This window comes from Brassica napus, unplaced genomic scaffold (genome assembly GCF_020379485.1).
Source record: "Brassica napus cultivar Da-Ae unplaced genomic scaffold, Da-Ae ScsIHWf_2276;HRSCAF=2934, whole genome shotgun sequence".
Taxonomy (NCBI): domain Eukaryota; kingdom Viridiplantae; phylum Streptophyta; class Magnoliopsida; order Brassicales; family Brassicaceae; genus Brassica; species Brassica napus.
Genome location: NW_026015668.1, coordinates 270657 through 282573, shown reverse-complemented (window position 1 = coordinate 282573; position 11917 = coordinate 270657). Strand labels below are relative to the sequence as shown.

The window sequence follows — 11917 nt, the reverse complement described above, 5'->3', positions numbered from 1 at the left end:
AGCCCCCTTTCTTTATTCTTTCTCTTCTTTTTTTTTTTTTTTTTTTTTTTATGTTTGGAGGCCAAGACTTTTCACAAATTTAGCTAGAAGTTTCTCTACTTATCCCATAAAGACTGGTCAATTAAGCACAAGAGTTCACTCTTTTCCTTCAACTTTCTCATACTCCCAAATCAAACTTTACAACACTCACCCCCATCCTATGGCTAGACAATAATGTGTCTAATCTAGCAAGAATGAAGATCAAGCATTGTCGTTCCCGATACTCTCAACATTATGTGCATGGAAGACTTTCCGAAAAAGACCTCACTCATCAATAATGAAAGCTCAAAAGGAGGGAAGGGTTTTGGGAATGGTGTACCACTAGAGTTTGTCAAAAAAAGATTGGCATAAAGGATGTGACAACTCAAGTGTGTATATCCATGACTCAGTACACAAGGGACCATAAGCAAGAAGCATTAAGTTCGTTCAGTTCAAACAAGGTTGTAGTTGGCTTCAAAGGTTGAGTTTCAGCAATCAACAAGTTGCTCTTGGGTAACTTTTTCAGCAATGAGTAGGTCGATCTTGTCTTCCAAAGCTTTGATCTCTTTCCTCGTCTGCTTATCATCACCCCTACTGCCTCTGTCATGGTCTGCACTGCAGACTGCATCACTTTTCACCATGTTGTCAACCAGCTCTTCTGCATCGTCTTCAGTTCTTCCCAAGAAGAACTCATTGCTAGCTGTATCCAGTCTGACCCTGTACTTAGGAAGAGCACCACGGTAGAATGTGCTCAGCAAGCTCTCTTTAGAGAAACCATGGTGTGGGCATTGAGCTTGGTGGCCCTTGAATCTCTCCCAGGCTTCACTGAATCCTTCCAAGTTCTTCTGTTGAAAACTGGAAATCTCATTTCTCAGCTTAGCAGTTCTTGAAGTAGAGAAGAACTTCTCCAAAAATGCTCTCTTGCAGTCATCCCAGGTGGTTATAGAGTCGCTGGGTAGAGACTTCTCCCACTGACGTGTCTTATCCCCCAAAGAGAAAGGGAATAACTTTAGCTTTAAGGCATCCTCTGACACACCATTGGTTTTTGACAACTCACAGTAGCTGTCGAACCTGTCCAAGTGATCGAATGGGTCCTCTAAAGCCAAGCCATGATATTTGTTGTTCTCGATCACGTTGAGGAGTCCTGACTTGAATTCAAAGTTGTTGGCTGCCACAGCCGGTGCTCAGATTCCTAGTCTATGACCATGAATGTTGGGCCGGTCATAAGTACCAATGGGTCGAGCTGCCCGCGGTTGGTGTTCTGCCCCTTGCGGTGGATCTGCCATATCAATATCCAATCTCTGCAAGTGGGCTTGTTGTTCTTCTTCTCTTCTAGCTCTAGCACACTCCCTCTCTAAAGCTCTGTTGTCTGCTACTATTGGAACTAGGTTTGATGGACCCCTGCTCCTCAAGTTCATACACCTGAAAGTTAAAGGTAGGTGAAGAAGAAGAATCAGTAACAAAACAAAATTAAAATGACTTAGTCTCAAGCAAGTGACTAAATCTCAATGTTCAAATCTAATCAGAATTTGGCAACGGCGCCAATTTGATGTTATGAGTTTTCAGGCTCCTAAGACAAATGTTGTAGTATGAGTGAATGTCGAACCAGTTCAGAGGGATATCAAAGCACTGAGAATGCAAGTACTCACTTAATCTAAGTGCAACCAATGATTTAGATGGGTTTTAAACTACTACTAATACTAGAAAGCAATTACAGAATGATACTTTCTTGACTAAGGGAAAAGATAACTCATGGGCATAGGGATTAGACCTTGGGTGATCAAGTATCGAACTAAGGATGGCAAATGATCAATCAAACTATCGACCTTAAACCTAGACACAATTCTAAGCAAGCTCTATGTCTAGATGAATGCTCATTTGCTAACATATCTTAAACATCAAATGTCTTTGGTTGAATAATGTGAAAGCAATCACTACTAACAAGTCTATTAGCTATCTTAGCACCTTTAACAACAAATGTCTTTGGCAAAGTATACTAAAAGCCTAGGAGAGTTGTCTCAGGCATTTCATCAAACACCTTTTGGGTGGGAAATGCCTATTGATCAACTTTTGAGTGGCCAACTCAGAAGATGCATTATGAATACTCTACTAGCAAGGAACAAGAATGATCTACACTAAAACATCCTATAACTAACCTAATCACCCTTGATCTCCCTAACCCATGAATTCAAAAAGTGATTACTCATTAATCTCCATGATTCCTCTTAAACCCATATTGGATTTCAGATTAATCATGTAGAGAAATAGATAAGAAATCAACAAGAACACAAGATGAAAGCAATGAAATACGAATCCAAAAGAAGTTTTACTAGTTGTTCTTTTCAAAAAGAGATATCTTGCCTGCTGTGGCGTACAAAAGTACTTAACTTAGGTTTTTATCAATGTAAAACGTGCATAATGAAATGACCAAAAGGCCCTTAGAAAAACATGAGTTCGACAGGCAAATAGACGCGGAGCGACCTCGGCATGTCGCTCCGACAAGTCGCTCCGGCCTTCGGGAGCGACCTCAGTGGGTCGCTCCGGGCTTCGTTTTGTGTCGTCTCGCCATGGAAACGTGAGCGACCTCGGAGCGTCGCTCTGGCAAGTCGCTCTGGGAGGGGTGTCTCGTGATAGAAACGCGAGCGACCTCTCCATGTCACTCCGGGAAGGTCGCTCTGGGAGGGGTGTCACAGCGACTTCATGTAGTCGCTCCGGGAAGTCACTCCAGGCAGTGCTCGTCCAAAGATCACTCTAATCACCACTCTTGAGCTCCAAATGCACCTAAATGTCTCCAGGAACTCCATGTGGTAATACAATACCTAATAGAGACATATGTATGCAAAATGCAACCTAGACATGGTTAAATCCTAATCTATATGATGAAAATGCACATGAATAAATGGATAAAACAATGTGAATATGCAAGATATCATATCTCCCAATTTATATCGGTTTTGGTTTGGTTCTTGGGTCCAAGTATTTGTCTATATATAATATGATTTGCAACTAAAATATATGATTCAGTTGAGGAGCCAATAAAGTGAAAACTGAAAAAAAAAACATTATAAAGTTAAATCTCGTTTAATAATAATTTGAATCCACTATGGATTAATTGTTTAACTAATCCTTTAAGCGGAATCTTTAATAAACATTTTCTTAATGATATATGATGTGCTATATCATATGTGGAAGCCCGGGTCTAGTATGTTTTAGGGTCTGCTAGTATCATTTTTAATTGAATTATGAATGCAGAGTTTATTGAAAATTAGATATTATGCTACATATTGACAGATAAAATTGCTGGTCTTAGAATATCTTATACAAACAAAAGTTGTTTATCATTAATATGCCGTAATGCAAAACCCTTTGTGAACTCGTGTCTACTAAGAAAAGTATCGTCCGTTGTACACTTTTCATAAACAGTTCTTCAGAATCTTATATGCTATAAATAGTTAGATTCAGTTGATATATCACCACTGATAAATAGAATACACAGGGGGGGAAACTACAATATGCTATATATATATAGTAGAGAATCAAATGTTCCAAAGGAAATAATTAATAATCGATACTCAACTTAAATGAGATGTGCATTATACGGTCCCCACTTTGACACCGATTATGGCTTTTAAGCAAAATTACTTACAAAAAAGGTTCTCTCTCCATGAGACTCCAAAGCGATTAGGGTTTTGAACCTTCATTTGCCGCCGCCGGTCTGGCCTCTTGCCTTCCGGTGAGAAACTCTTCTTTCTCCCTCCTCTTTTTTTCTTCCATGGGGTTAATGGTGACTTCTCCAGTCTCAGAGTCATTGTTGCTCCTTCCTCCACCTCCTGAACCGCCGCCGTCTGCTCTTCCTCTAGACCTTTTTGGTGGGATCCCTGCCCCCGACCCTCCTGATCCTCCTGACCCTCCGGACATGTTCGGTGAATCAGATCTGTCGTCTCTCCCCTGTCTCTGTTTCACACTAACAGCTGCAAAGTCTCATCTGTTTAATTGTACGACAACAGCTTGCTCAGTCTGTTTGTTGCTCGTACCTCTTAGAGTGAAGCTTGTTAGGCATCTCCTTCTCCCTACTGCCGGTTGCAGATCTTGGATCTATGATTTTGTCTGGGGAAACGATTTCTCCATGTTCTTGAGCTTATTTTCGAAAGGTATGGTTTTTGCGATCCGTTTAAATGATTCTAATTGGGATGGAACCTACCTTAGATTCGGATTGCTTGCCCTCAGTTTAAGGAACCAGTCACAACAATTACCTCAGTATGAGGATTTTAAGCTTCATGTTAGTCATTGTTTAACTCAGTATGAAGAGTTTAGGCACTTGGTTTGCCTTACCTTACCTCAGTATGAGGTTCTTTTACCTCAGTATGAGGTTGTTGTTCAGAATCTCTCTTTGCCCTCAATACAATATTTTTGTATGTTGGTAGTGTTCTCTGACGTTTCAGGTATACTACTACTCAGAAAGATAGGAGATGGATTCAAAAAAGCCAACCTTGGCTCTTTACTTTCAGACTTGTTTGTCTGTCCGTGGTGGTTCTTGCAACTCCACACCCTTTTATGGTTGAGGATCTCCTCACAATTCCAAGGCTCATCAAAAAGGTGCATGATCACCTTTGTAGCCAAGCTTCTTGCTGTTTTCTATGCATTTGTTGCGGCAGCATGTTCGGGTAGCAGCTCACCGAGTGTGGCTTCTGATTCCCGTGGCATCATCTCACCGATTAGCACTAGGGGTTCACTCTTAAGTTGCTTGTGTGTTATGTTTGCTTATATCTATGTTTATGTTACCTGCTTTGCATGTGATGCAGCAGTTTCTTTAGCTAGTCTAGCTCTGTTATATTACTTGTTGAACGATTACTCTTTTGATGGAGTCTAAGCTTAGTTTATGAAAGTTGGTTTGAACAAAAAAAAAAGGCTATGAAGCAGCGCAGATCCCAAAATGCAGATAAAAAATAAAAAACAGAGCAAACAAAATAAATACAAATTAATAGTTTGTAGATTAAATGCAGATCAATTGTATAGCTTTTTTTCTTTCTTATTTGCAGATCAAATAATTTATCACTAACATTGATATGTATGCAGTTTATTTATTATTTTAATATATACTCCCTCCGTTTCTAATTGTAAGTAATTTTGCCTAAAATCACGAATATTTAGAAAATTGTTATTTAAAAGAATATATCATTTGACCAATTAATTGAACCAATTATTAAAAACCTATCATTATTTCATTGGTCACACAATATCCAATAAATGAAAAAGATGCATAGAAATATGTAAACTACTTATATTGTGAAACAAACTCTTTTTGCTAAAACTACTTACATTTAGAAACGGAGGGAGTACTAGATTGTTTTCTACGCTACGCGCGGATAATTTCTATTTAAATTTTAGTAATAATTTTGCTATGTTATAATCAAATATTATAAAATCTTCCTGTGTTTATATTCTATCTAGTGTGTAAGATATATTAAAAGAGGAAAGACATATTCGGATTTTTGTTGTTTGAATATTACATATACTTTTATCTTACAATGGTCATGACCTAACGATCGTTTTCAAATTAAAATATTCTTAAAATATATAGTAAAATGTGTGTACAATCATATATATTATTGTAGATCGATAAAATATTTTAAAAGAATTTTAATGACAGTTTTAAAATTTTATTGCAGATCGAAAAAATATTTTTTATATTATAGATATTTTAACAAAAAAGTATAATATTTCTAGAATTGTTTCATTTTTGAATTCAAAGAAACCACAAAATTCTATCATGCTTTGACAAAACAGCGACGGATACGTAACAGGATTGTTGGGTTACATGATGCAGATGGGAATTGGATTACCGAGGAAAATGGGGTAGAAAGGGTGGCTGTTAGTTATTTTGAGGATTTATTTACCTCTTCTTCACCATCGGAGTTTGATGATTTTCTGATGGAAATTCCTTTGACTATCACCCCTCAAATAAATCAACGATTGTTGAGAATAGCTACGGAGGAGGAGGTTAAAGAGGCTCTTTTTATGATGCACCCAGAAAAGGCACCTGGACCGGACGGTATGACAGCATTATTTTCCCAACACTCCTGGCACATTATTAAGGCAGATTTGGTGGAGCTGGTGAACGATTTTTTGGTTTCCAGAGAAATGGATGTTAGATTAAATATTACTAATATATGTATGATTCCAAAAACTGAGAGACCTACAAGGATGACGGAATTGAGACCAATAAGTCTTGTAATGTGGGATACAAGATTATTTCAAAGGTATTATGCCCGAGATTGAAATTATATCTCCCCAGGCTCATCTCAGAAACTCAATCGGCATTTGTAGCTGGACGGTTGATTTCGGATAATATTCCTATAGCGCAGGAAATGTTTCATGGGCTGCGAACTAATAAAGCATGCAAAGGAAAGTATATGGCAATAAAAACGGATATGAGTAAGGCATATGATAGAGTGGAATGAGATTTTATTAAGGCTTTACTTCGAAAGATGGGTTTTGATTCTCACTCGATCAAGTTAATGATGGAATGTATAACCTCAGTTCAATATCGAGTTCTACTAAATGGACAACTGCGCGGCCTCATTGTTCCACATAGAGGATTACGCCAGGGGGATCCTCTGTCTCCCTACTTATTTATTCTTTGCACAGAGGCTTTGATCGCAAATATACGAAAGGTAGAGGCAGAGAAACAGTTAACGGGAATGAAGGTGGCAAGAGCATGTCCATCAATATCTCATTTGCTTTTTGCGGATGACAGTCTTTTCTTTTGTAAGGATCAAAAAGAAGAATGTCGAACCATTCTTAGGATTTTAACGGAATATGAACATGTATCTGGTCAGCTTATAAATTTTGATAAGTCATCAATTCAATTTGGACATGAGATTGAGGAAGTGACCAGACAGAAATTACGGGATATTCTGGGGATTCAAAATTTAGGCGGAATGGGTTCTTATCTGGGGCTGCCTGAAAATTTGAGGGGGATCTAAGATACAAGTTTTCAGCTTTGTACAGGAGAGATTAAATTGTAGAGTTACCGGATGGGCTTTTCGGTTTTTCACAAAAGGAGGAAAAGAGGTGATTATTAAATCAGTGGTCACAGCTCTCCCTTATCATGTGATGTCATGTTATCGACTACCTAAGGCAACTGCAAAGAAGTTGACGAGTGCGGTAGCACAATTCTGGTGGAGTCCAGGGGGAAGTACTAGGGGTTTGCATTGGAAATCGTGGGACAAAGTATGTCTTGATAAGGAAGAAGGGGGTTTGGGTTTTAAAGACATCACTGATTTTAATACAGCGATGCTTGGCAAACAACTTTGGCGTCTCATAGAGAAACCAAACTCGTTATTTGCCAGAGTTTTTAAAGGTCGGTACTACAGGAATGCTTCACCCCTGGAACCGATTCGCTCATATTCTCCATCCTATGGATGGCGGAGTATTGTCTCTGCTAGATCTCTGTTAAGCAAAGGACTAATCAAAAGGGTGGGAACAGGCTCTTCTATATCTGTATGGAATGATCCATGGCTCTCAACCACTCGCCCGAGACCAGCTAATAAAAATCAACATAATTTATATCCGGACCTCACAGTGGACTCACTCATTAACTCCACTTCGTGTACTTGGAATTCTCAGGCAATTCGGGCTTTGGTGGAACCACAGGATGCAAAACTTATAGAAAGTCTACCACTGAGTAGAACTCAGAGGATATATCGGGATGGATGGCATTTTACCAAAAATGGAAAATATACAGTTAAATCAGGATATCAGGTGGAGAGGATTTACCCAGATAGGGCACGACCACTCTCTATGCTTGGGCCCACGGTTAATGTCTTAAAGGCTTATTGCTGGAAAATAAAATGTCCACCAAAGTTAAAACATTTCCTCTGGCAGCTCGAGTCAGGAAGTATAGCAGTTAGGAAAAATTTACAAGGGAGGGATTAAAGGAGATATCTGTTGTGCCAGGTGTGGAGCCGATGAGGAATCGATAAATCATGTTTTTTTTTAATGTCCTCCAGTGCTTCAGGTTTGGGCTCTTTCGAAGATACCGTCGAACCCAGATGTTTTTCCAACAAAGTCGCTTTTCACAAATATAGATCATCTCTTTTGGAGAGTTTTACCACAAATGGAGGATCATCAGTTTGCCTGGATTTTATGGTACATATGGAAAGGGCGTAATAACAAAGTGTTTAGTAATTTGGATATTGACCCTATGGATACACTCAAGTTGGCAGAAACAGAATCTAAATTATGGGCGGAGGCCCAGGTTTTAAACGAGCAGAGAACAGAACCACGACCTATGGTTACGTCTTTGCCGAGAATTCCGGGTAGATGGTGTTTTATAGATGGTTCTTGGAAAGATAATGATATCTTTTCAGGGCAAGGATGGCTTAGTACACTAGTGGGTTTTAATGGTTTATTGGGGGCGAGGAATGTTCGGGCTAGTCTCTCTCCTCTTCATGCGGAGATGGAAGCGCTACTCTGGGCAATGGAATGTATGAGGAACCTACGTCAATTTCAGGTCACATTTGCAACGGATTGTTCTCAATTGGTGAAGATGGTTTCGGAACCAGAAGAATGACCAGCTTTTGCAGATTATTTGGACGATTACAAGATCCTGAAGGAGAGTTTCACAAGATCAGACATCATCCATGTTCCACGAACGCTAAACACTATGGCGGATAGTCTAGCCCGTAAAGATAGGATGCAGCTGTCGTATGTTGTTCATATGGATGTAGATCACCCAGTTTGGTTTACAGAGTCAATATGAGTCTGTAAAAGTTGATGACAAAAAAAAAAAAAAAAAAAAAAAAACCACATAACTACTATATATTAAAAATTAAAAATTTCTTCATATTGATTATATTTTGCTAAAGTTTTAAATATTTACAACAAAATGTTCACTTAGATTATATTTTTAAATTAGAAAATATTTGCATACATCGTAGATTAAACTCTTGTTCTTAAGAAGCGGAATGAGTTTTTTTTTTTTTGTCAACGGAATGAGCCTTTAATTAAACCTTTCTCTTACTTATTTGTTTAATCTCTACTTTAAAAAAAAAATATTGTATAAATAAATAATTTTAGTTTATTTTTTTCACCAGATCACGGAGATAAAGTTTTTGTTAAACCTATTTCCATTATATAAAATAAAAAGTGAAGGAGGCAGAGTTCGTTGTTTTTTTTTTTGCTGTTTCGTCTACTACTTCATCTTAGTCGGAAAGAAGCGATATTTCGTCACAATTACATGCATGAGAAGAAAATGTTTTCCAATAATGCACTTAACAATATTTACATTGTCAAAGTCAAACTGCCAACAGCCTATAGACCACAACCCGGGGTGGATTTAGAAATGTTTCTAATCGGGGCACAATATTAGAAACAGTAAAAAAAGTTTTGATGGAAGCACATTTTCAATTTTCTTCACTAAACTAACAATAGTTCATCAAATTAATTTATGTTACTTAAGAAAAAATAAAAATCAGTAGGGGCACGTGACCCCGTACTATTGTTAGTGCGTCCGCCCGTGACCACAACTAAAATAAATCAGAAAAGAATTTCATTCATATTGCAACAGCGTATTCACCTATTTATGTAAATATCTTATTTTACACCAATTTTGGAAAATAGTAAGTAAAATGTATTTTTATGAAATATCCAGTCCATCACCCATCAACAAAAAAAAGCTTTTTTATTTTTAACCAGAGGTTTAAAAAATGAAAAAAGCAAAACATAATTTACATTATAAACTTAATAAATTAATTAACACTATAAATTAATAAATTTATTCAAAATAGAACGCAATTTAGTATACTAATAAGGTAGCAATTAACTAAGAAATCATATACAAATATATTTCTATAATTCTATTAAAATGATAAATAAATAGTTATGAATATAAAATTTATACGTATAAGAAATTCTATTGTTTGTTTTCTTCTCAATGTGCTCTATCATCAATTTTTAATATTTTAGTGTTATTTTAATAGTTTAATGCTACATCTAAAACATATCTACATTCTAATATATATATATATATATATAATTCGATTAATAACTAAATATATGAAATAAAATATTATTATTAGTATTTGACGTAAAACATATTTAGAAGTAAATAAATATGAAAATATTTAATTAAACTAATTTTTCATATAAATTAATAAAATATCATGATTTTATAACAATGGATTTAAAGAGTTTTGACTGTTTTTTTTTTTTTTTGGAAAACATGAACCAAGTGATGTGTTAACATATTTCCTATTTATCTCAGCAATATATTTTTCTTTGTGAGTCTCTCTAAAGAACTATCCTTTATAATGCTTCATGGTAGCTTTATAGAAGATTAGCACAATTTAAAAAAAAAAGTATAATCAAAAAAGCATAATTTTTTTTTGAAAACAGAAACAGAGATAAATCTATGAAATTTCTTAAGGTAATATTAATTATTTTCAAAATTTAAGTTAATTGCTTCTCAAATATAATAAAATTCCTGCAAGAGTTTACAATACCGATAACCATGGATAACAAATCGGAGATATTCTTATTAGCAAATCTTCATACACACTCACTTGGCATAAAATGAATGTGAAATCGCAAATTGTACAATAGTTTCTTTGTAAAAAGGCACAACGAAGAAAACCAAAAGCAACCAAATGAGTTTTTATTCCACCTCCAATTTTCAGACATGGCACTCTTCTTTATTGTTTTTCACTCTTCGTCAGAGTAAGAACATGTAGACAACACTGTGTGAATCCACGACTTCTGGATCTGTGCAATACATTCACATATCCGCATTAGGTTCATGTTCTCCTGCTTCATCAAACTCATTTAATTAAAGAACACTGCATAGTTGAACTGTAAAACTCAGCCACGATTAGTATTATGAGTTCAGAAACAACTATAACAACACATCACTGACGTACACCAAATGGTTGTGTCCGCATCAACTTCCTCAAAGATAAAGAGAGACCTAAAGAGTTAACACATGATAAAACTTACCATCCAACCTTCAAAGTTCTAGGATTTGTATATCCAGGAATTCTTCTTCGCTCTATCCCGAGCTTATTTTCTGGAAAATAAAACAGTAGCTAACGTTAACAAATGTCTGTCTCGAAACAAATATCATTAGTCGTGACAAACTCATTGTCTCTCAGTCGTGTAGCAGTTAATACCTAATTAACAAATAAAGTCAATATTCAACCAATACGGGTTTATAACCAAATGATTTAAATAGTAACTCAGTGAGTGTAGTGGTGACTTGTAAAACACTGATGACAAAAGCAATCACTTTACCCAGAATCTAAGTGGAAGCAATGCGCCAGCGGTTTGTGATAAAGTATTGAAATCTTACCTCTTCGAAATGTGTGAGCTTGAAATGTTTTGTTCCCAATCTCTGTCCACTTGACCCGATCACAGCCTTCACCGTTTTTCTAGAAACCTGGAGCAGAAAACATAAACACTGAGCCTGGAAACAGTGTTCAAGGTTTACACTTACAGGAAAGCTTAGTATCTCTAGTAGCAGAGATTGTACATAAGACAACTCAACATTGTTGGTGTTGCCTCGGAATCAATCCGGTATCGGCCATCTGTCTTTGCAAAAGAATTAATAGGCATTGAAACTATTGCACCACCACAGCTTGTAGTTAAAACCGAATGGAACAAAAAAAATAATATAAAGTCAGATAGTCATCTTTCTTTATATGAGGAAAGACGCCATCTCCAGTTGGCACCATCCATAGAAACCAGATTATATCTTTGAGACATTCCACATCTATATATATCTTCACATATAGCAAGCTCCTCATGACCATATAGATAGCCGTAATAAAAATATCAAAACTATGGTGATGAAAATTAGTTTAGAATGTTCTGATACCACTGAGTGTAATTATCAGTTGATTGT

General features: G+C 36.5%; 1 protein-coding gene and 1 non-coding gene across 2 annotated transcripts; both read left to right on the top strand.

Annotated features, from left to right (window-relative positions):
- Positions 1-789: 789 nt before the first annotated feature.
- LOC125600476 lies at positions 790-896 on the top strand. Its single transcript, XR_007333811.1, has one exon. It is a non-coding gene; the product is annotated as a small nucleolar RNA R71 (small nucleolar RNA).
- Positions 897-3553: 2657 nt separating this feature from the next.
- LOC106377337 lies at positions 3554-4925 on the top strand. Its single transcript, XM_013817555.3, has 2 exons — positions 3554-4169; positions 4461-4925. The coding sequence occupies exons 1-2, from the start codon at positions 3791-3793 to the stop codon at positions 4886-4888; spliced, it is 807 nt and encodes a 268-aa protein (XP_013673009.3). The 5' UTR covers positions 3554-3790; the 3' UTR covers positions 4889-4925.
- The last annotated feature ends 6992 nt before the right edge of the window (positions 4926-11917 follow it).

Coding starts and splice junctions, on each gene's coding strand:
- LOC106377337 (XM_013817555.3), top strand. CDS start 3,791: ATGGGGTTAATGGTGACTTCTCCAGTCTCAGAGTCATTGTTGCTCCTT. Junction 4,170..4,460: donor CTTGAGCTTATTTTCGAAAG/GTATGGTTTTTG, acceptor CTGACGTTTCAG/GTATACTACTACTCAGAAAG.